Raw genomic sequence first — 24,600 nt, forward strand, 5'->3', positions numbered from 1 at the left:
TTAGTTATTTTTCATTTGCTTATAATTCCTAAAGCCCATGATGGATTTTGTTCACAGTTGTAATGAATCATAATGAAGCTGAGACAGTTCATTCTGCAGCACATTTGCTCGCCCTTTGACCTTTGGGGATCAAGGTCATGATCATAGTATTTTCATTAGCTTACCTGGCCCAAAGGCCAAATGAGTTTGCATTATGGCAATATACGCTTAATTCATCAATAATTGTTGTTACCACTCTGGAGGCCATAATTTTGATCTAATTATTCTATTTTTGAAGAGCAGTGCAAATGTACTCATGCATCCGATTATTTCAGGAACCAGATTTAACACTCGGAGATCCTGGTTCACTGTCTTTTCTGCAAGATATCAGCATCAAGTCTGGGTCAGAACCCACCACACCCAATGGTTCATTATGCACATGTGAGGCTTGTACGGAGAGAAGGTAAATTTAGATAAAAGTTGTAAATTGTTTATATGTACCATATATACTTGCTTATAAGGTGAATTCAGTTGTAAACAACGTAGACCCTCATCTGCTTTGCATATTGATTATTTTAATCTCCTCATGAACTTCAGATATACATGGGAATTGCCTTAATGGCTACTGTAAAAATTACAATTTAACCTAGTTAGTTTAATGTTGCAACCGAGTTTGGGAGTGAACCATTTGATTCCATAGACATAGGGAATTTCTCAAGAAACAAATAAATCACTTTCAGGAAGACAGGTAAGAATTAATGAAATAAGCACTTTGGATATTGAAATGTATATTGAAAAATGGGGGTTGGTACTAATTGGTAACTATGGCTTTGTACTAAATCACAGCCAAAGCAGAAGGTAGCAAGTTTGATCATAGCAGCAGATCCCTTGACCCCTACAACATGTGTGATTCTGTTAAGTTAGTGTCCAGCTACTCTGCTTGCAGCCTGCAGCCTAGCTCGGCATCACAGTGATAGCTGTCATATCAGAGTGATAAGAAGCCAATGTCTGTATTTCAGACTATATTTTAAGAAAGAAAGGGGATTGTGGTAGACTACAAGTAATTCTTTAGCTGTATAATGACCAGTGCTTGACAAGAGTTTCGTGAATTTTCTGGACCTCTGGTTGTCATATACATATCCTTTTATGGTGATTATGTTGTTCATAGTCATGCATGTACCATTTGAGTATGGAAATCAATAGGAATACTGGATCTTAAATCCAGAAGCTGGTTAAAAGTACATGTACATTGATCTGTCAGTTTGACCCTTTCATATACATGTGATCTTTAACCTTGCTATCACTAGGGATCCATTTGTATGTTGTTCGAAACGGTGGGTGGATGGTGTGGCATATTTCATTATAATGCCACAATTCCATTTTATTGGCTAAGACAGTTTTTGGCTTGGTGGGAGGGGGGGATTTCAATCTCTACGTGTCTGTAGCAGGGTATCCATCATTTTTCAAATATAATTTCTATTACTGTGTATGGTATTGCTAAAATTAGCACTGAAGTACAGATCCACTGGTCTTGAAGTTAGTTTTAAAGATCAAGTAGTTATCTCCATTGGATATTGTTCCATTGGTGGCAATAAGTGAATATTTTTAGAAAAATTGAAATCAGAACAACAGTTCTTCAGATAGCATTAAAAGGCTAATATAAATTCACTAGTGACATCAACAGTAAAGAAATGTTAAATCTTTTTATAAAGATTATTTAGAACATTGTTTTTATGATAGTAACAGGTCCATGAATAGAAATATATCTACTGTCTGTTTTTTTAAAAATCTGAATATATGTAAATTAGGCATGCTGTAAGTAAACATCTTAGCTGTATGTATTTGCAATACCTTGTGTTCTTGATATTTAAGTGGGAGATTCATGGTATTTTATTAAGGCCATATTTTGCTTGGAGGGTTTTCAGTCCTTCCTTTCATATGGCACATTGTACATATTACCAAAAATAGTTTGTCTTTATAATAGTAAGAAACTTTATGACTGTACTACAATTAAGAACAAAATATAGAGCTAGTGGCCTTTTGGATCACTTTTACAAGTCAAGGGAGTCAATTCATATTTTGGTAAATGATGATACCTTGTAGTAGTTGTCTCCCATGAATATTGTTCCAATAATGGCAATATTTAAAAGATGAAAAGGAAGTTGCCATAATAAGACCCAGACTGATGTTTTTGATATTGATATGAATTCTCTTATAGAAAAATATTAATTATTTAGAGAAGTGTCTTTATGTTAGTAAACAAGGAGTATGAATAGCAGCATCTCTTGAGCTGTGTACTTCCCTCTGGTCCTATGTAAATTAACATTACTCTGACTCTTCAGATCATCAGTATCACAGTACTTTGATTCATGTGTCTCTTTACCCATTCATCCGCACATTTGGCATTGTAAGAATATAAAACTTTGTTCACACTGTTGCTCAAGATAATTCTCTTGGTTGGGTTTTGATGTCACTACTGCAAGGTTAGTTTATTACATTTCTAAAATAAATGTGATGCAACGTGCTTTCTGACTTGCATAGCCATAAGGGTGAGTGAGCTTATGGTATGATTCTACATTTTGTCCAGCATTGTCCATCATCCATCAGCAGTTGCTGAAGGCCTTTTGGTATTGGAAAAAAATGATGCTAATTTGCCATCATAAATTGATAAAAGTTAAAAACAAAAAGAGACATTTGGAGGTAGTCATTTTGGTAACATTTGCAATCAACAGCAGTTAAAGAAATTTCTAGAGAAAACATCTAACTGACCCATATTTCTTGGTCACATACACATGCATTGGCTGTTAGGCAGATGTCAGCCAGATGATCAATATCAGGCATGCTTTGGCCTTTTGTTTGAATGCAGGTAAAGTTTTACTATCCATTAGCAAATATTATTTATGGTTGTAGATATGTGTAAGACAAGTATATTAGTAGTGTTGAGAGTTATGCTAGATGAATACAATCATTGAGTCTTTACCAGATATTACTAGATGTGTTTAAAATTAGATCTTTTGTTTCCCAGGTTAATAGAATCTGATCATGAGAGGGAGACTCAGGAGTTGCAACGATGCTGGACTGAACTGCGGAACATTGTACGACTCTTGTACTGCAAGCAGGAAGTGGATGGTAGCCCAGAGGGGGAGAGAGGTGATGAGGCAGCAAAAGAGCATGTGCATAGACTTTGTTGTCGAGACCCACACCAACTGTTTCTTAGACTTGAATCACAAGTTCGGGAATTTGTAATTGAGATGAAGGTCAAGCTCTTGAAGCAGCTGAATTCTGGTTTCAAAACTCCCCCTCAGGCCAAGCATTTCATTTCCCTGCTACTGGATGAATATGGTCACTTGTGTAGAGTAGCCAGAAAGATGGCTGGTATTTTGGGTGAACTGGTAAATAGAAACATTACTACATGTATTAATTTTTGGATGTGGTTGCATGACATGTCTAATAAATAAGAATCAGCTGAAGCCTAAGAGAAGTATGAACAACAGAGCTTAGATTGGTTTGATGTTGCGGTTGTCTAATTCACTGTCATGACTTGCTTCATGGTGATAATTTATGCATTTTCCACTTATTTAACATGAATTACAAAAAGGATAGTAGATATTTGCAGAGCAATTATTTAAGTAATTGTCACCTTCCTAAGGCCATGAAACTTGAATGAGAGCTCGTCAGATAGGTGATTTTCTTTATCTTAGCCATTAGTGAGCTATTTAACATCATTATGATGCTAAGATTTTATTATGTTTAGTATATACAGTCAAACCTGTCGATAGTGGCCACCAATATGAAGAGGCAAAACAGGCCTTTGTACATATGTGGCTTCTGCACACACGTTCACCTTTTAAAATTGGTTTGTGAACAAATATATTACACCACATATCTTTAATTTTATTATTATTATTGTTATTTTAATTATTATCTTATAAAGATTGTTTTATGTGCACTACTTAGCAACTTTATAAAATATGTGTACATGTTATTCTCTCCCATATTTGTGTTCCACACAGAGATTACTGTATCCAGCTGACTTTTATCCATCCAGTAAATTAAATCCACTTATATCCATCCAATCAATTAAATCCACTTTTATCCATCCAATAAATTAAATCCACTTTTCTCCATCCAATAAATTAAATCATCACTGAGCTTAGTTTATTTTGTGCACCATGACAAAACAATAAATTTACTACTGAATGACAACTTACAGGTGACTGGCTCTTTGATTGTCTAATTAGAATAAGTTTGGAAATGGCTGTTCATGCTTTAAAAATAATGTCTTTATTGGCCAGTTGCTCAACATGCCAAGATTAAAAGACGGTTGTCTTATGTGTGAAGTCTGTGATGATTAGGAAATCAAAAGAAGCCTTATATGGCTATTCATAGTGATCCTTGAACTGAAATTGCCTGCCTTTACATACATGTTTCAAATATTGAATGACCCATGACCCGAATGGAAAGCAATGTAACTTACGTCTCTTTCCAAAGATGAACTTTTTCCTTCAGAGATAGCTTTAGTTCACAGGCAAAAAGATGAAAATATTGAACTTTATCTGTTACATGGGTACAAAAGGCCATATCTGCTGCAATAATATGACTGCTTTTCCCACCATCCAACAAACTAATTAATTCGACCCTCTAATCTGATGAAAAAAATGCTTCCCATTCGAATTCGACATATTGACATCTTTGAGTCACACTGTTAATGTGATTGAAGTATCGTGTACAAGCAAGGTAAGAAATGTTTGCACATTGATCCAAATGATATTCCTCTAACTTAACAGTGCCTTCCTAATGAAGTAAATATTTAGTTTGCTTAGACTGAGCAGTCACTGTAAATAAACACCAATGACCACTTGAGGAAGGGAGAAACCAATGTTCAGTTAGGAAACACTTGGTCACTGACTGCAGAAGGCAACTGACCGATTAATATAGGAAATTTATACAGGAAATTTGCCAGGTAGAAATTAGAATGGCCATTGTGAACAGGTGATAGCTGAGTAAAGGTGACTGTTTGAATTGGTGTGAATATACTGTTCAATAACTTGCCTGTTTAATAAGCAAGAAAATAATTTATGTTAAGAGTTGTTTCCAAGTTGAGCAAATGAATATATTGTGTAAATAGACTTAAGAATGATGCTATAATGAATGTAAAGTCAAAGTGCATGTTACGACTTAAACAGTTTTACCATTGATATGTCCTATGTATGTAATGTAGTCTCTCCCACATTTCAGTTAGAACACATGTATGCCATGTAACCAATTATTCATTAGTAATTACCTACCTAAATTAATTCCCTGGCCAAGTCATACCAAAGACTTAAAAAAATGGTACTAACAGCTGCCTCACTAGGCACTCTGCATTAAGAGATTAGTGTTAGGACTGGTTGGCCTGGTGTCAGGATAATACGACTGGGTGGGACATCATGCTACATGTCTGAAGCATGATTCCCTAGTGCTAGACATCATTATAAACTGTCACACTGCAGACATTGTAGTGATATGACTGAAAAATTGTTAAAGCTACATTAAAAATCTAAATCACACACACACACATAAGTTAATGAGAAATGGTGATGTTATTTTTATGGTAAATTAGTTGTGTGCATAAAATATAAGATAGTTATATAATTATAAAATATATATTTTATAGATTACTAGATTTTATTATGCAACTTTTGCAAAATTGGGAGGGTCAAGAAGAGGCCTTTATTACCCCACCCTCCACCCCATCTTCCCACCCAGTCAGTAAATATTTATGAAGCCAGGGGTGGGCAGGTGGGGGCTTTTCTATTGTGTTCTTATTTGTGTTGTATATACTTAATGAACTATGTACTTAAGACAAATACTTTTGATTGCTTAAATAGCTAATGCAATTAACATTCATTTCCTTTTGTTACTGATTCATTGTTAAATATTGACTTGAAAAGTTTCTGCACATAATTCCATCAGTTTTCTTTAATTTTCTGCACAATTCTAACAAAACATCTTTATTATCATGTTGTAGTCAGTCTTATTATTTTTAAGATAGGCCATTGTATTTTAGTTCACCTGGCCACAAGCCAACTAAGTCAGTGGTATGGCCCATCATGCATCATCCATTATTGTTGTGCATCCATCATCAGTTGCTATTTTAAACTTATAAGAAAAATCCATGGGACAGATTATGATGAAATTTGGCACAGAAAGCATCCTGGTGGGAAGACATTTCAAGTCTATAAAATGATGCCAGTCTGCCTTCAAATGTAGACTCCGTTACTTAAAGCAGATATGTGACCGTTAAAGAAAAGTAGAAAACCTTTAAAGACTCTTTCAGAACCACGTAATTGAATTTGACTAAGCTTGACAGGAAGCATCCTGGCATGAAGACTTTGAAGATTTGAAAAAGAATGGTCACTGTTATTAAATTAGAAAAACTAAAAATGAAATATTCTTGGAAATTATGTTCTTTATTCAACTTATGATAGTGTCTGGTTGGTCTTAAATAAACATTGTGCGGATCTAATATCCAATATGGCCACCATGGTGACCATCTTGAAAATCTTATTGCTACTTCTAGATAGAATGTCATATCAGTATTATGTTTTCACCAGAAGATGCCTTCTTATCCATTTTGGCTAACATTTCAGCCATTTTGAAAATCTTATTATTGTTACTTCTGAATGGAAAGTCATGTCAACATTTTTTTCTTCTCACTAGAGTACTAATTATGATATCTAGTTGGTCCTGAATGAAAATGGTTCAGATCTGACTTCAAGTATGGCTGCCACAATGAACATAATATAAATCTTGTCACTAATTCTCCTCATACCAACATTGGGTTTTAACTTAGTCCTCTAATGGTGGCCAATTTATCGTAATTGAAAATTGTGTCAATCTTACACCCTATATCGCTGCCACAGAATCTAATTTAAACATCTTGTTGCTCAAAAATATCAGAAATGGTTTGAATACTCGGCATTTAAAAAAGAAGAAAGAGTCTTGTGTTGAATTCTTTTTGGCTAGTAAAGTGTTAGTCTAGTCAAAGAACTCTGAACCAAGTGCATATATCTTTTTAGACCTGATATACATTGTGGGAACTAAGTCCCCCAGACTTTTATTTCCACTCGTCATTTCAAATACATACATGAATTTTGAATTTCCTTTCATAAGCTTACACATATTACTTACCCAGATGAGCAATATCATGCTGACTTGGACCTCTCCTTTTAAATTGTTCATGCAGTTGTTTTTCATGATTGTTTGACTGTAACGCATTGTCACATAGATTTTTGAAATTATATATTAGAATGTTTAGGCAATTCTTTTTTTTTTATCATAGTTAACATCATTAATGTCACTGCCACAGCATTTAAAAAAACAATTTGCATTTCTTTGAGTCTTTGCTTGGTATCATACTTTCTTTTGACTTTTAAGGGTGAAAGGTAAAAGGTCAGGCATTTTCTGTTTTCTTAAATGATTTGACTCGCAAAGAATTATGAAAGCATATCCTCTGTGTCGAGGAAATTTTGTTATGGCCTGAGTGGTAAAATTAAGCATGAGAATAATTTGAAAAGTGTACTTTCCTAAACTTTGGACACTGCACACACGTATCTGTTTCAATGATAGTTATGTTTGTGCCTCTTTGATGATGCATTGCTAAAGATTACTTGCACTCTTTCAGTCTTTTCTGTGCTAAAAGATGCAAGGATGTAGGCTGGAAAATAACCATGCTAATCTGTGAAGATAATATTTATGAAAATGAAGACTTTGATATTGATAATCACAAGTGCAAAACTTCTATGCCCTAGATAGTTTAAATGTGTGAAATTTACTTCATTTGTTAAATTTAATTGAAAGAAAAATAGGATACATTTGTCTAGAGTTTAAAGAAGTCATGTTTATGTTTAACGATCTTATGTTCAAGCATTGGTTACTTTTAAGAAAATATTTTAATTCCTTTTTTTCACAGCAAGAACATCTGAAGAGGTTTAATGTAACATGGGATCTTCACAACAAACACTTGTTCCAGTCTATAGCCTACACTGAGCCTTCCATACAGAATAGTCTTCATTTAATTATAGCACAACTCAGGTATGGATAACTGGGAGTACACTGAGGGTAATAAAGATACCAACAGATTTTGGTTATCTAAATGTCATAGGTCACATTCAGGTAAATCAGAAATAATGGTTTCTGCACTGAGTTTTTGTTCAAGGCAGTATAGTTTGAAGAGGTGGTCAAGGTCATTGAGATCAGTGCTAGTGCCAGCATGGAGGACTATTAAGCACAGGGTGGGCATATAATTTTGCCATTCACAGTACTCTTGCTTTGTAGAGTAAACAGACTGCCTTGTTTAGCCTCTAAAGGAAGTGAAGCCCAAAACACTTCCTGTAAATGTCTGCATTAATGATGTAGTACTAACCTTAGTGGTACATGTGCTTTAGCCAACACTTCTTTCAGTAACAAAAGCCTAACATCTTGAAAGATAATCTGGTTACTGCCTTTATCGTTTAAATTAAATATTGGTTCTGGACACATTAATAATAAAAACGTGGCTGCTTGTGAAAGGTAAATTTTACATATTTCCGCTAATATGTTGGCCGCTGGTCAGGTTATATTGGTGGCCTTTCTTGAGGGTACTTTTGAACACAGACTTGTTGATGGCTGCTGGTTGGGGGGTGGATGTTCATAGGGGGGACCACTGTACACCATATTTATTTTCACTGAACTTTAATTGTTTCTATGCGCAGGTATGTATAAGCTCATAGGAAGATGCCATATGCATGTACAGAACTTTAGTATGGATGCCTTTTGGTTTGAAATCATCATGGTATTAAGTACAGAGGAGCCTCGTTAATCTGGACACCTTTGCTCTAAGTGAATATGTCTGGGTTAACGAGTTTTTCGGATAATTGAACATGCACATTTTTATTTCACGATGTCATCATACCATATACATGTACTTGTACCTGTATATTTTATCTGTAAAGGATGAGTAACCTAGAATATGCTTGTGTATATCTTGAATGGTAGCTTTTGGGTGATCTACTTTGTGCTGGCAAATCTTTTTATGCTGGCTGTTATCTCGACTTGTCTACACTTGCTTGATGGTATTGACATAATATATGTAAAAAGTACAACGCATACAAACTGTTATCTTGCAGTTAAATGTGTAAACTAATAAAATGCAGTCATTTTTATAAGTCGTATTTTACAGCTGTTATAGCTGCTAATGAGCTGATAATTGACATCCCCATTTTATTCTGAAATGAAGCCCTATACTGTCCACAGCTTAAATCAGTCAACTGTATTTGTTCAGCCATCAATAAACTGTGATTGTTATATACAATTGGTAAACAACAAAGAGGCTTAATGCCATACTTAATTTATTAAGCATATGTTATGTCAAAGCATGGACGATTTTATCCCAGTGTGTTTATTTAATTATTAACACCCCTGTCGGCGACTAGCTAAAACAAACATTGTTTATACAATTGCTGGATACAATTTTCACACACATGATCATGTGATCAATTGATAACTTTAATATACCATTAGAATTTGACCAATCAGAGATTGATATATTGACACACCTGCAAATTTGTGTAAGTTAATCCATGTTATCCTACTGTATTTTCATATACGATTTTTTCAAATTTTCTTATTTTTGGACATTATTTCCAGATTATCAAGACAAGTTTTATAGTAATTTTTCACTTTGGTCCCCAGTTTTGATTTCCGGATCCAGAATGTGGATTTGTTGATTAACAGAGCAAATTAATGTTTAGGTATTCTGTTCCTGTTGAATTATGTCTCGATAGCGAGGTTTCCAGATTAATGAGGCTTCTCTGTATTATGATTCTTCATAAATATCTAATTGACTTTTCAGGCTGGGAGCCGCTTCCAAAGAGTCGTACAATGAGGACACGTACCCAAACCTCCTCCATCGATACCTGAAATTTGATGATGAGATGTCTGTGATATCTGTGGTATGGCGGGACTGTCAACAGCTTATAGAAGCCTACAATGAGGAACAGGTACATTCTTTTGGCACCTGGACTGCTCCAGTCTGAATGTTGTCAAGATGTTAGTCAAGACTTGAGTATCTGATTGGTCAAATGTTAGTCACACTTAAATTTTATCGGGTCACTTTGCTGGGTTCTAAACTTAGGTGTAAGTCAAGCCTTAAGGTCTGTTAATGGAATACAGGCCATGAACCGGTCTTACAAGTGAAAAATTTACAGAAAATTCACTTTTTCTGTTAAGAAACAATGGTCTGGCTCATCCATGTCTTTTGTGATTGCTCATATTTCATGAAAGGGTTAGACCGCTCCAGTGGCCTAGTGGTTAGAGCATTGGCCTTGGATGCGGGAGGTAGTGGGTTCCATCCCCGGCCGAGTCATACCAAAGACTTACAAAAATGGTACTGACAGCTGCCTCACTTGGCTCTCAACATTAAAAGGTTAGTGTAAGGACTGGTTGGCCTGGTGTCAGGATAATGAGACTGGGTGGGACATAATGATAGACATCACTATAAACTGCCACATTGCAGAAATCATAGCAATATGACTGAAAAATTGTTAAAGCTACGTTAAAAAAATCTAAATCACATCACATCACATCATGAATGAATTAATGGTGCACTTTCAAACTTGCCTCAGTGAAGTAGATGAGTGCCCATGTACTGCACCAGGCACTCATATCTCCACTCGCTGCCCCCCTCCCCCCCAACGTGTTCTCATACTCACATGCTGTAGATTCTTGTTTACACGAGTTGTACCTTTTTGGTTCATTTTTTTTTATTTGGCTCAGCTTTTTTGTGCCTTGTTAACATTTACACCTGGAATTATGAAACTTGGTTAGGGGACACATCTTGACAAGACTGATCAGAGTAGATGATTGTATATTAGTTAGTACCTTACCCTTATAACAAAAGAATGTCACTGTGACCATTGTTTCACATTTTACTTGCATAGGTTAAGATTTTGCATTTAGCTCAAGCCCACATAGGCCTTTTTCATCCTGTACACATACTCGTAATACCAGAAATTATACAACTTAGGGGTTGCATCTTTATCAAAAATACACTTTCACACTTTTATCACAAAATTAGGTCTCTGTGACCCATATTTATTGCTTAAATGACAATAAATTTTGTTTTTTAAAAACTTTTCTTGATTGAATCATGAACTAATTGATTGTATGCATCCCTTTTAACACCACACTAGTACAGAAAAGGTCTTTGTGATGTACGTTGCAGATTTTAATGGCTTGGATTAAGTTTTTTAAAATTAAATTTAGCTTGTGAGCACATAGGATTCTTGCATGCGATGTACATACTGCCCTCTCCTATCTTGAATCATAAAACTTTTTGAGGGAATGAACAGTAATTGCAGAAGTAGGTCATTATGACCCATATTTTACACCACCATATTTTGTAGCATTTTGTGTTTGATTCCCATTATTGTTCGTGCTAGAAACTTGAAACTGATAATGATATGCGTCTCTGTTAATACCACACTGTTACAACAAAAGAAGCTCATCTTGATTTATATTTCTCTCTGACCATTATTTAATGCTTGGTGACTTAACTGACATAATGTGTTCAAAGGTCATTTATTGCATGCTATTTATGTTAGATTCATGAAATCGGGATGTATCTCTCATAGTACCACAAACTTATAGACAGAGGTCATTTTTTTGCTTTATAACAGGTTAAGTGTTTGTGTTTAGCTGATGATCACACTTATTTTTCTGTGCTATAGACTTCATGTTGCCCCAGGTGGCCAAGTGGTCTAAGGGGCTCGCTTTGAAAGATCAATGTCATCTCACCTCTGTCTGCGTGGGTTCAAATTTCGATCTTGGCCATTGCGGGTTGTGAGAAAGCTTGCCAGTAGCTTTCCTTGGGTCAGTGGTTTCCAAGGTTCTTCCTCCACCAAATATACTGGCTGCCATGTATAGCCTAAATGCTGTTAAACCCTCAAAACCAAACCAATCTGAACTTCACAGAAGGCTCCCTTTGACCCGTGCATCTGGAAGTAGGTATAAGTATGTTTATTCAGTGGTAAACTTTCGATGTGAATAACTCAGTATTGTATATTTTGGTAGGTTACCCACAACAGGTTAACCATTGAATGTATATGTGTATGACCCTAGCAATTACATTTTAAATGAATGGACTGCATGTATTTCTTGTGAGGTCTCAGTTGTAGTTTCTATTCAAGGTAATAATTGATACATAAACTTTGTGTTTCTAATAGTAGTCACACTGGATGTCACTCTAAAGTAACTCGAGGCCTGTGACCTTCACCCAGTAAGTCTGTTTTCTAGGGTTGGACAGTAATTAACTTCCGAAGCAGATGTGAAGAACAATGTTTATAAGAACACAAAAAAAGAAACAAATCTGTAGCTTTTGTCGGCTCAGTACTGTACCTCTAATTTTTTAACAAAGAAAAGAATGTTCATTTTATTGTTTCATATGTTTAATGCCTTATCAATGGGGCCAACAGTTTCTTGGATGTACCATATTTCTTCAATGCCAAAATATTTTTGTTGGTTTGAAGTAATAAATATATAATTGAATATTAGAATGAAGGAAACACGCTTTCATCCTGTATCATATATTTTGCTTCATAATAATGACAATAACTGAAACTTGTTGAGAGGATATAAATGTAGATATTTAGTGTCACAGACAACTAATAATTTTATGAGCCACAGAATCGCCTTCTGTGTGGTAAAATAATAAATACTGTATTTAAAAGAGAGAAGGTTGGCTGAAAATTACCCAAAATAATGAATGTAACTTTCTCGGAAGAAGCTTACATATGAGTAAATTGTAAGAAGTAGTAGGCTTGAGCCCAAAGTCATTTTCATTTTATCACTTTTGCTGCATAGGTACTTGTAAACAAGATTTCACTGGATCGGATTGTGATAGTAGCATAATGTTTTAATTTTAAGTTTTTTTTTAAAAGTTCATTCTTAGATTGATCATGCAAAGAATATAAGTGTGTTGCACCAGTCTTACCACAAAGATTAGTAATTCGACAAAATATTAAGGTTATGGTCTATGCAATTGGTTTTGTGCACCTGCATGTGCAGACACAAACGTACATGTATGTGTGCGCGCACACACATACACTCAATTTTGTTGATTTAAACAATAAAATAATTGATAAACTTGAGGTATAGATAAGTTTTTTGGGGGGGTTGCAGAATTCTGCCTCTCTACAAACAGCACCATATTGATTTGTATCCAATATTTTTTTTCACCATAATTTAACAGGCTGCTCTCAAATTGAAGCAGAAGATGTTGAGGGAAGACTGGGAATTCTTTAAATCTCAGAGGAAACTTCTAGAGCAGCAAGTCTCAAAAAGTCCAAAAGCTAGTTTGTCACACAGGTAAGGTATTTGAGTCTGATTTCAAACTATAAACTAAACTTGTTTAATAATTTATCTTTTTCAAGCCACAATGCAGAGAAGATTGAAATTAATTGACAAATATTATAAATATTCATATGAATCGGAGTAATCTAAGGGTTTCTTGTTAGGGCTCAAAACATATAATCACTTGTAAATTGTAAAAAAATGCCTCAGGAAATTTAAGTAAATGGTCCATTTCAAAATATAGCGCAAATATGAGTCCGTTTATGATGGGAAGAGGTTAAGAAATCGATATGAAATACAGATTCAGCAATAAGATTTCTATGAAAAGCTTCTTAAAAGCAAAACTAAATCTAATCTTCCAACTAACCAACACTTTTTAATGCATAAAAATTACTTACTGTTGCGGAGAAAATCTTGGGCAGAAATAAGCTGACCTTTTTTTAGTGTGGTATAGCATTATAAAACTTGAAAAACGAAACCAGTCTTGGATTAGATGGATTCTTGGAGGAATTGTATTCATTCTTTTGGAAAGATTTGAGTAGATAAATATATAAAGTCTGTGCAAACTTCAGTCCCAGAGAATTATCATGTGCATTCCAAAAGAAATTTATTCTGTTTTAAGTAAGAAGCAGAAAGGTTTTATGAAGGGGAGAGTTATTGGTAAAAACACTAGTATTTTATATGATTTCATTAACTGCATCAACGAAACAGATCAGTCTAGCCTTTTCTTATTAATTGATTGTGAAAAAGCATTTGATTCTGTCACATGAGACTTTTTGGAAAAATGCATTAAAATATTTTAACTTGGTGATTCTGGTTGTTAGTGGTTCAGAGTCTTTTGCAACAAGTCAAAATGTTGTGTACTTAACAAAGGTCATGCGTGAGTTCGTTCATTTAGGGCAAGGGTGCCATCAAGTAGACTGATTATCATCATACCTATTTATTATAGGAATAGAGCCTCTTCATGATCTCTGGAATAACAGAAATATTACCAGTCTCTTTTATAATGACAGAGTTCGAACTGGGTCAATTCATGGATGATGCTTTTTTACTATTGATTGGCTCTCCAGGCATTCAGATCTGCCATTGAAACACTTTGAGAATTTTGATTCAGTCTCTGGTTTAGACTATATTGTATTAAAATAAAAAGCCATTGGATAGGAAGGAACAGATTCTCAGAAGAAATAATATGCTGTTCTTTTGACTTTTAGAAATAGAATTCTCTTTAAACCTAGATGATAAAGTTAAATTTTGTGAAGAAATTAAAAGAAGTTAAATTCTTGGTTGTTGGATGAGGAGAAATCTGTCCCTTATTGGGAAAAGAATTTCGACCAAATAATTGATTTTGCAAACATTTATTTTATGATTTTCCAAAGGGAAGTTGTAAGTGAGGTCATTGTAAAGCTTTATGGCATAAGAGGTATGTAGGTAGATTATTATTATTATTATTATTATTATTATTGTTTTATTGTTCCAGCCTTGAAGCCCAATTTACAGAGACAATGAGGATGATGTTGCAGGGCAGTAAACCTACCCAAGATGAGTGTCACTGCCCAAGATGTAACAGGAAGAGGTATGTGCAAGTGTACAAAAGAAATGTTTGGATTCTTTTACGGACACAAATATGCATGCACAAGCGTTTGTGCAGATTAAAAAAAAAAGATTGACCAGTAACATGTATGCAAGATTTCAATAGCAGTAATACAGTGCCTGCTACTATTGCATTGCTACTCTTTTTTTTTCCCATGACACCAGTCCCCAGATCAAGCTTAATATTCCCATCTCCAATTAGTAATTGGAAGACATGAATACAGCATGATTTAAGGTCTGATTGCTTATTCATATCCAACATTTAGAACATATTCCACTTTTTTGATGATTCTTCTTTGTAGTTGTCAGCCAAACATATATATTTTGGTGTGGTTTTAGTTATTTTCTTCCCATGTAATTGTGATCTTTGTCCTTTTTGTTGTTTTTGAAGGGCCTTTGCACCATGTTTAGTAAAATGGTGCACAAGTACATTTATCCCACTTGTTGGTAATGGGTTCATGGTAGGTACATCTTATACCCATTTTGGGTTTCATTTCATACTGTTGTTATGTTGTTCTCTTTTAGTCTGTGTTATGTTGCATGGTGTGGATAAATGTGGATATAAGATGACCACGTAGAACTCTCACCCCACCTGTTTATGTTGTACCAAGTGTGTATGTACATGTCGCTAATGTGATTGACCTTTCTTTATATGAGATAGAAAAGACAGTTTCATCTTTTTAGTAGGGCTCAGTTTCAGTGTTAATATCCCAAACATTAATGTGATCAGGTAAGTATTCTCAGACAAAAATAATTTATTAAAAATTATGCTTTGCCATGTTAACATTTAATACCTACAGAAGTAGGAAGTTAGGGTTAGATCATCTATCTAGGGAAAGGTATTGGATTGACATCCCTTCTTTCTCTATTGTCCCTTTTAATCCTTACAGGATGTGGGGACCTCCACTACATGTTAGTGAGTCTTCTTGCTCTCAACTGACATCTTGAATATCTCATCCTTGTTCAAGGACAGTCAACCACTCTGGTGGCCTAGTGGTTAGATCGTCCACCTCAGATACGGGAGGTCACAGGTTCAAACCCTGGTCAAGTCATACCAAAGACTTATAATAATGGTACTAACAGCTGCCTTGCTATGTGCTCAGCATTAAGAGGTTAGTGTTAGGACTGGTTGGCCTGGTATCAGGTTAATGTGACTGGGTGGGACATCATGCTACATATCTGCAGCATGATGCGATGGAGGGATGTTTTGTTACACAGCACTGAGTGTCTCTTCTTCACAACACTCCACATAGCCTCCACCTTCACGTTAGGCTCATATCAAACATTCTGTCTGCCAGGAGCAGTTTTCAAGCAAGGTTGCCAGAAGTATCACTAGAAGGCAATGTTATGCAAGGTTTATGATGCCAGATGGAGAATTTTCTGTAATTTGTAGTAGCGATTGCATTGAACCTATCAGTACCCCTTTAACTTTGCAGATTGTCTTCTTTTCTCTTTGAATGCCAGGTTTTTGCCATTAAATGGCCATAGAGCAACCTTCTCTAACAACTGTTTTCTATGGGCTTTATATTTTGGTTGGATCCACATATTTCAGAACTGATCAAGCACCAGAGACCATTCTCTTATTAATGCCATGGTGGAACCTATCATGTGCTTTTTTGTTGCCTCTTGAACTTTTGAGTGGAGATTACCCTTACAAGTCTTCCTCTTCTCCCTTGCATCAGTAAGGAGGAGTAAAAGTCATGCTTTCTGGACTTGATTCATTTGCCATCCTAAGCTCCTGTTCTTATTGAAATTCACAGTCTGTGTTTGCAGGGTATGATCAAGATAGATTCCTTTGCCACTTACAACTTAACACTTCTCTCTAATTTCATTCAAGAGGGTCATAAATATCTTAATCTCCCTTTAAAAGATAGTTCTGACATTTTGGCAGCCACCATCTTGTTTGGACTATTAAAAGAATGTGATAATCTCTGCCTTCTGGCATACTTACTCCATGTTTTGGTCATTCTGCCTTCATTCAGCAGTGCACCAGAGTGAGTGTATTTATTCTTTGAGTCTAATTGTGTCAAGCCATCCTCCATTTGGCATTAGAACATCTTACTGGCAGCAATGTTAAGTTGACTGGACATTTTTGGCCATCAGCCACCCACAAAGATGAAAAAATCAGCAATGCAGTAGTAGTAGGTAATGTATTACTACTATAAAAACATTTCTTTTTAGGGGTGAGGGTAAACTAATTACATAAAATTAGTACAGCCCCATCCAACCCCTTAACCTCCGGCATAATAATGAAATATATGGCTATAGGCTGTACAGGTTTATTAAATTAGTTTCCAGGAAATTAATCTTGGAAAGCTTGATGATAAGTAAAAGTATTTCTGATTTGATTTTGAGGAAACTTGAAATGTTTGCAAATATCATCAAGATCTTGGACAACTTGGACAAGTTTGATCATGAGCTGGATCCATGGACTGATGAAGTGAACTTGCATCTGATTGGCTGAGCTTGTAACCAGTCATGACACTACACATTTAATGTGATTTTGTTAAACTTTGGAATATATGTTATATTGAGATCTTGGAATAGTTGAATAATGAGCATGATCCATGCACATCATCACATAGAAAGGTATTTAAAAATGTGCACTTAAAATAATAGCTGAATTAGTATTCGAAAATTTATCAGACTTGAACAGGTTGAAGGTCCTAGAGGATCTTAACAAAGACACAAAGAAAAATATCTATTAGTTTGGGCTATTCCATTTAAACATGCATGATACCCAGGGAAGGCACTTGTAAAAAAATTTGTCAAAGTAACAGTACTTTGATTACTCAAATAGTTCAGATTAAAGCAATACCTTCTAAATTGCATCTATAGGTGACTACTCCATATCAAAGGTGCCATCCTTGGGTCCCAAGTATATTTTATGGGACAGTCCTAAATGAATATTTTTTCAGTATGAGATAATTATTGAGATCACATTGGTTTTCCATAGTAGAAAACATGTGCCGGCAATTTACAGATGTTTAATCAATTAAGGTGTCAAAAGTTTTTGTATATGTTACATTGAGTTTTTCATTTCTTAATGATGACATCATAATGTAATGATCATATAATTTTCAGTGATGTAGTTAGCGTTGATTTTACAGAAGCCATATTTTCAGTCCCAAATTGTTTATTTGACGTCAATAAACGTAGCAAAATGAAACCAGTCATCTATGGAAACGAAAAGAAATTGTTTGTCCCAAATGTCAGTTTTACACTAAAATGAACCCAATTAAAACTAAAACTTGTTCAAATGCAGATTACTAAACAAGGAACATTGAAACATGAACAGATATGATGACATCCTACTAATCTCAGATCGGTTTTAACAATTAACTGTCACTGTATGAGGATATTTCCTTGTGTGTGAGATGACAGTGATCATACTTGTATGATTGGTGAACCTTAGTACACCAAAAATCTCTAAAAACTGAAAATTTGATTTGGTTTGGAGAGGTTTCAGTGTACTTTACATTTTGACTTTGTCTCTGTTTGTTGCAATTACTGTTGACGTACATAACTGTAGTTTTTTAAATTATTCAATTTTGTGAACCTTAAGTGTTGTGAGACAGTGCTCAATCAACATATATCTATATAAGTCTTACTGTTCTCATTACTTGAGCATCAGTAAAAATTTCATTGATGAACACTTAAGTTTATTGTGTGTTTTCAGATGCCCCTGTGATGAGTGCACAATCACACACATGATTACCTGTGGAATTATCAATCCTGAGATTCTGGAGAGCAGCTCTACAAATCACAATATCAACTTCCCTCATGATCCGAATCGGTATCGAATAGATGTGAGTCCCCCATCCATGTCAAGCACTACATCCAGTAGTGGGTCTGTCAGTCCAATACTCGTGGATCCTGAGAGGCTGACCCTGCCATATGAGAAGGATAGTGAGGAGGAGGAAGAAGAGGAGGAGGAGGAATATGAGTAAGTTAATTTTTTACTCCCAGCAATAAAAAATATGAAAGTAGCATAAAGTGTTATCCTTATCCTTATCCAAAAGTAGATAATTGTGATCTTGAGAGGAATGGATGCAGTTTTATTTTGGCCATGCGTAAAGTTCTGTCCTAGATCTTCTATATCCTTTTGTCTGTCCTGTGTCAGCAAGTGGGGGAATGTGGATCTTAGCTGAAATTTATTGTATAGTGGTGTTACGCTGTGGTATGGTACGGTTATGGAATGGTATGGTTATGGTGTGGAATGGTATAATATTGTAATGGTATGGTATTTATGTGTGTGTGTGTGTGTGTGTATGTATTATGTATGTATTAACATTTAATGGCACAATAGCACAAAAAGAGGTTATATGTCGCCAATTAAAAGTAAATGGGATTGTGAAGTACAATATGATAATATATAAATGGTAGAGATTTTAACATTCAGTAAAAGGCAAACAAAATGAAAGACAAAGGTAAAACATGTTTTAAAAAAAAACCTAACCATCTTGTCAAAAAGTTTGTTATATAAACATTCCTTCAATATGTCTGAGGTTTTCTAATATCGTAAAGTTTTTTCATTGAATTCACATCAAAATACTTTCATAGTGCAGTCCATTGGAAAGACACCATATTCCACTGGTTTAGCCAAAAGACTTCTTACGATGTCTACTTGATACTAAATAGAATTGGTGCCACTCTGATATTGAATATGTCCACCATGGTGTTCATCTTAAAAATCTTGTTATGGTTACTCCTCCAAAACAGAAAGTCAAATCAGCATTGGGTTTCCACCAGAAGATTTCTTTGGATGCATTGTTGGTCCTAAATGAAAATGATGCGAAGCTGACATCCAGTAAGACCACCTCAGCAGATTTATTTTGAAAGTCTTTTTACTGCTGAAGAGTATCAAAGCAGTTAAAAAGAAGAACTCTTATCTTGAATTCCTGTGTATTCTTTTAAGCCAGTAGAGCATCATTCCCTTTGAGAGACTTGTTATGTTGGCATTTTGTATGTGCATATTTTCTGATTTTTCTGCCAGATAGGTTACCTGGTCACTTTACATTAGGATAAATTGCTCTGCCACCGCCAAATCCAGCCCTCCAGGAGAGAGAAAAATGTCATTCTGTCTAAAAGAGAAGCAACTCATACAGATTACACTTCCTTACTGCTGTGATGTCCTCAAGACAGTTCGGTTAAATTTGATAAAATGTATAAATTTGTATAAGTTTGTCAAAATGTTTTATACAGTGCATACATTTTTTAAAGTTCGGAGAATCTATGGATGTGAATTCAATTTGGCAACATTCATTTTCACTGGAGAAATTTATAAGTTTCAGTAATGTGGGTTACAATATATATATATATATATATATATATATATATATATATATATATATAGACACACACACACTTGTTTGTTCCTTCTCACTACAGATGTCACAACCAAGTGCAAGAAGTATAAACAATTTAAGCTGATTGGGGAGGGGATATGAAACATATCAGTGCATATAATTGCTCATTGGCACACATAAGTAATGTTTTGCACTTGATAAGAAATGCATGACCCAATATTTTCATATAAGGCAGGTCAAGGGCTGCAAAAACAAGCATGCTTCAGTACATCGTAACATACACAATGTCGTAATCATTGATTAGTCTCATGGGGAATATTGAGATGCTCTCTCCACCCCTCAAGAACATGGTGTATCCCAGCATACAGAGGAATCTTTGATTAGTTTCATGGCTGATGTTGATATGCCACAACTTGATGTATCCATGAATACAGTAGAATTATTCATTATTCATTAGTCTCATGGATGTTGCATGGGTTAGAATCTTGGTTCAGCCAATGTGGGTATGTGAGAAAGCTTGCCAGTAGCTTCTTGTGGGTCGGTGGTTCTTTCCGGGTTTTCCGTGTTCTTCCACCATTAATACTGGCCGCCATGTATAGCCTATCTTGTGCTGAAAATTGGCGTCAAACCTTACAACAGCAACAACAACAACTGAGTTTGTAACATCATGAGTTAATAATTTATGCTTTGTTTTCTCTTATGTGGTTTCAGTTGAAATGTCAGCTAAATACAAGTTATGCGAATTCAGAGTATGAAAGTAACTATGACTCTTGTTTTGTATACTCTTTACCAATTAATTTGCCACCAAATTTCAAGATGGAGACAGAGCAGTGAGATCAATCTGTCAGTTGAACAAGTTTGCCATCAGATGCTTATTTTCATGTCCCTATCCACCCCAAGTCATGGAAAAAAAATTTTTTGCATACTGCAACATGGTTTTATGAGTTTAAAGTCCTTCCCTTTCATCTCAACATAAGCCCGTGGGTTTTTACAAAGGTTATGGATTGTGTTGTCACCTTGTTCTGGTCAGCTTCATTTACAACGATGGCATCCTATCTGGGTGACATCCACCAGAAGTGTATGATAAGTTCTATTCTGCTCCAAGGCAGAAATAATCTTTTCTTTCTTTTAGATCATCTAGGTTTTCTAGTGAAATGGGAAAAGCCTGATCTTCCTCCATCCATCTTTTTGTCCATTTGGGTATAGAGTTTACAACCTATCTGAAGCAGTAACAACTTTTCTTGTTTGCCTAATCAGGATCATTGAGCTTGTTGAGTATGTTTCCAACAAGACTTTGATTTCAGCAAGAGAGTTCTTGCCTCCTCTTGGCTTATTCAATGCAGCAACTGATTTGATCCTGCTTGATCATCTTTTATGCATCCCTTACCAATGACACTACTAGCACTGTGACACCCCTTTTCAACTCCCCTTGATCAGTCATGATCTCACACAAGATACAATCATTCCTGCCTCAGTGGTATAACATAGGTTGGCTGACCATAAGAATCCCGCTGGAGAAGCCCTAAGCAGAAATAACGGTATGTACTGACATCAGTACATATGGTTGAGGTGTCTGCCTGTTGCCAGACTTAACTACAGTCAGTGGCACGTGGGAGCCATAAAGTGGTCTATACACATCAGCTTCTAGAACTGAAAGCTGTCATCAACACCTTTCATTGTGTTAGAAAGATCAACTCTCAGGTAAAACAGTCTTCATTTTGTCTGACAACTCTGTTATGGTGACCTATCTCCTCAAAGGGTGGGCACCAAATCACCTGACCTGTTTGTTCTGATTTGGCAGATTCTTCATTGTTCCAAAATCTGCCTATCAACATACAAACCAAGCACATTCCCAGCAGTGTCACTCTCTTGGCTGACACTCTATCCAGGAAAGGTTAGTCCTTCACACTGAATGGTCTCTATCAATCGGTCTTGACTCAGATCTGCGCACTTTGTGGGTGTCCAATGATTCACCTTTTTGTGACAAGGTGGAATCACAAGTTTCTCAACAAGTGTCTCTCAAGTCCCAGACCCAGAAGCTTGGGCTGTAGATGAACGGTTAGTCAGTTGCTAGGGGTTGTGGGCATTTGTCTACCTTTCTACGGTTCTAATGCACAAAATAATCCAGAAGTTACAAGGTCAGAATTGGAAGAGGATTCTGATAGCCCCTCTCAGATGGGACAAGTCCTGAGTCAACAATCTACTCGTTATAGCAACCATGATCACAGATGTTCCATCCCTGCTCAGACTGTCATCTTCTGCACACTTGGCTCTTGTCAGGATAGTCTTGCGAGACAATATAAACCTTCGATTGTGGAAAGAATCTGGAGTAAGAAGGCCCTCCATTCTGAAGGCTTATGAGGGAAAGTGGCATGTTTTCAATGACTGGTTCCATACAACATTCTGCGTGCCTCAATCCCTTAATTGTCTGACCTTTTTTTTCTTCCTCTGGCTTTTCAGGGAGAAACATTTGGCCCTGTCAAAGACTACCACTCCATGATATTGGACATATTCTGGCATGATCAAAACCTATCAGATCTTTTATCCAATTTGATCTCAATCAGCCGAAATCCCTCACTTTGTTTCCACATTGGAATCTGTCCTGGGTTTTAACAAGGCTCTGTTAGAATAAATTTGAACATTGAGCCCACACTTCGCTAAAGTTAGTATCATACTAAACATGTTTCCTGATAGCTTTAGCTTCAGCATGCTGGGTAGGCAAGATACATGTCCTTTCCATTGAAAAGAACTAGATTCAGATCAGATGGTTCAGTTGTCCTCTTGACACAACCAGGCTTTGTAGGCAAAATAGGTTGCCATCTATCAGTGACCAAAGACTCTTCATTAGCTTGCTGTCTTCAATATACAGGTTTAGAAAAGATGCATTGCAAGATTCTGTTTGCACACTCAAGCACAACTTGAAAAGCACAGCAACACGTCTCTTTATTCCAGTGACAGATAGGAAACAGGATATTACCGTAGAAGCTCTTGCTAAAATGAGTTATACGCTCAACGTATTCAGAGGTCTTACAAGATCAAGTTGCCTCATGAAGTATTCTTGGAGAAACATAATTTACTGAACAATTTGCCTTTTATAGTGTTCAAAGATTTACCATCATTACAGTGTGTAAGCTTTTATCATGATGTCAGCCAAGATCAATTATTTTTATGGTTTTCAGACATGATTTTTCTTCTTAAAGCGGAATTCCACTTTTCTCCTGACTTGAACCAGATTTTTCTTGATATGGTCCGTTATTATATCATCTCCGATCCAGTTTTTTTAAAACGGTCTGTCCGGACCCATTCCGCAACAACCCTTGTAAATTATTCATTCCATATTAGTTAGCACATGACTCTTGGAAAGAGTATTCTGATTGGTCAAAGGTTTAAATTCATCCAATGAATCTTCATGTAATGGATACTGATGGCAATGGAAAGAAGACGCATGCTTGCAAAATATGGCATCCAGAATTGTTGAGAGAGACCATGACAAGTTTAGATAAAGGTTTAGAAAACATATGGAAATGGGAATGGCTGGAGTGAAAAGTTGAAAGAAATTTAGTTGGTGAGTTTATAAGAAAACTGAGCGCTAGAAGACTGACATTTTGTGATCTCTGCAAGAAAGATTTGAATTACGGTAATCATGGTTGGAAGAGTTTGGAACAGCACCTACAAAAGAAGCTGCATACAGAAAAATTGAAGCTGAGAAGGCATCTGGAAGAAGTGCATTTAATTACTATAAGAAAAAAGATTTCTTGCATGAGAGAACAGATGTAGCCCTATGTCAGAATATGTGCACTGCATGTTGCCAATACAAAGCACCAGCTTGAAAGGAAAAAGACTCTCATTGAGAAGGAAAAGAAACGATTTCACATTGAGCCAAAAAAGTCATTGGTACCAAAAAGGAAAGCTAAAGAAATCTTTGCCAGAGCCACAAAAAGAGCTAGACTGGCATATCAACAGGTTGTGTCCGTTGGAGAAAAAGACAATTATTTGTATACAGTTGATGTACTTGGGTGTTTATTTTACAGAAGAGAGAGAAGTATAATATATTTGCTGAAAAAATTGACAAATTATTGTGACTTAATTACGATGTGAACACTGACATGCACATGAAATAACTTCAGCATCAATAGTATTGGAGAAGAAATTCATGTGACTATAAATATTGTGAAATTAAGTTGAACAATTTTGGTAAGTTTATTAGTTTTTTAAATGATTATTTTGGTTTATTTTGATCGTAAGTTGCACCAGGAGCAGCTTTTTTTTAGTGTAAAATGCGTTTTTGGCCGGGGGTCTTTGAACCCCTGGATCAGTGGCACTGCCCCTCGAGACCCCATTGGGGGAGGAT

At 35.7% G+C, this 24,600-nt stretch overlaps 1 protein-coding gene across 2 annotated transcripts in view; it reads left to right on the top strand.

The window, feature by feature from the left end:
* The window catches only part of LOC149795572 (protein FAM193A-like), a 94,003-nt gene that overhangs the window by 35,299 nt on the left and 34,104 nt on the right, over positions 1–24,600 (top strand). For both annotated transcript variants that reach the window (XM_089965407.1, XM_089965408.1), the window contains exons 5-11: positions 315–442; positions 3,005–3,371; positions 7,934–8,055; positions 9,854–10,001; positions 13,250–13,365; positions 14,828–14,923; positions 18,620–18,886. In XM_089965407.1, the coding sequence (XP_089821533.1) occupies positions 315–442; positions 3,005–3,371; positions 7,934–8,055; positions 9,854–10,001; positions 13,250–13,365; positions 14,828–14,923; positions 18,620–18,886 (1,244 nt within the window). The remainder of the gene's footprint in view (positions 1–314; positions 443–3,004; positions 3,372–7,933; positions 8,056–9,853; positions 10,002–13,249; positions 13,366–14,827; positions 14,924–18,619; positions 18,887–24,600) is intronic.

This window comes from Sinohyriopsis cumingii, chromosome 7 (genome assembly GCF_028554795.1).
Source record: "Sinohyriopsis cumingii isolate HCF-2022 chromosome 7, ASM2855479v2, whole genome shotgun sequence".
Classification (NCBI taxonomy): domain Eukaryota; kingdom Metazoa; phylum Mollusca; class Bivalvia; order Unionida; family Unionidae; genus Sinohyriopsis; species Sinohyriopsis cumingii.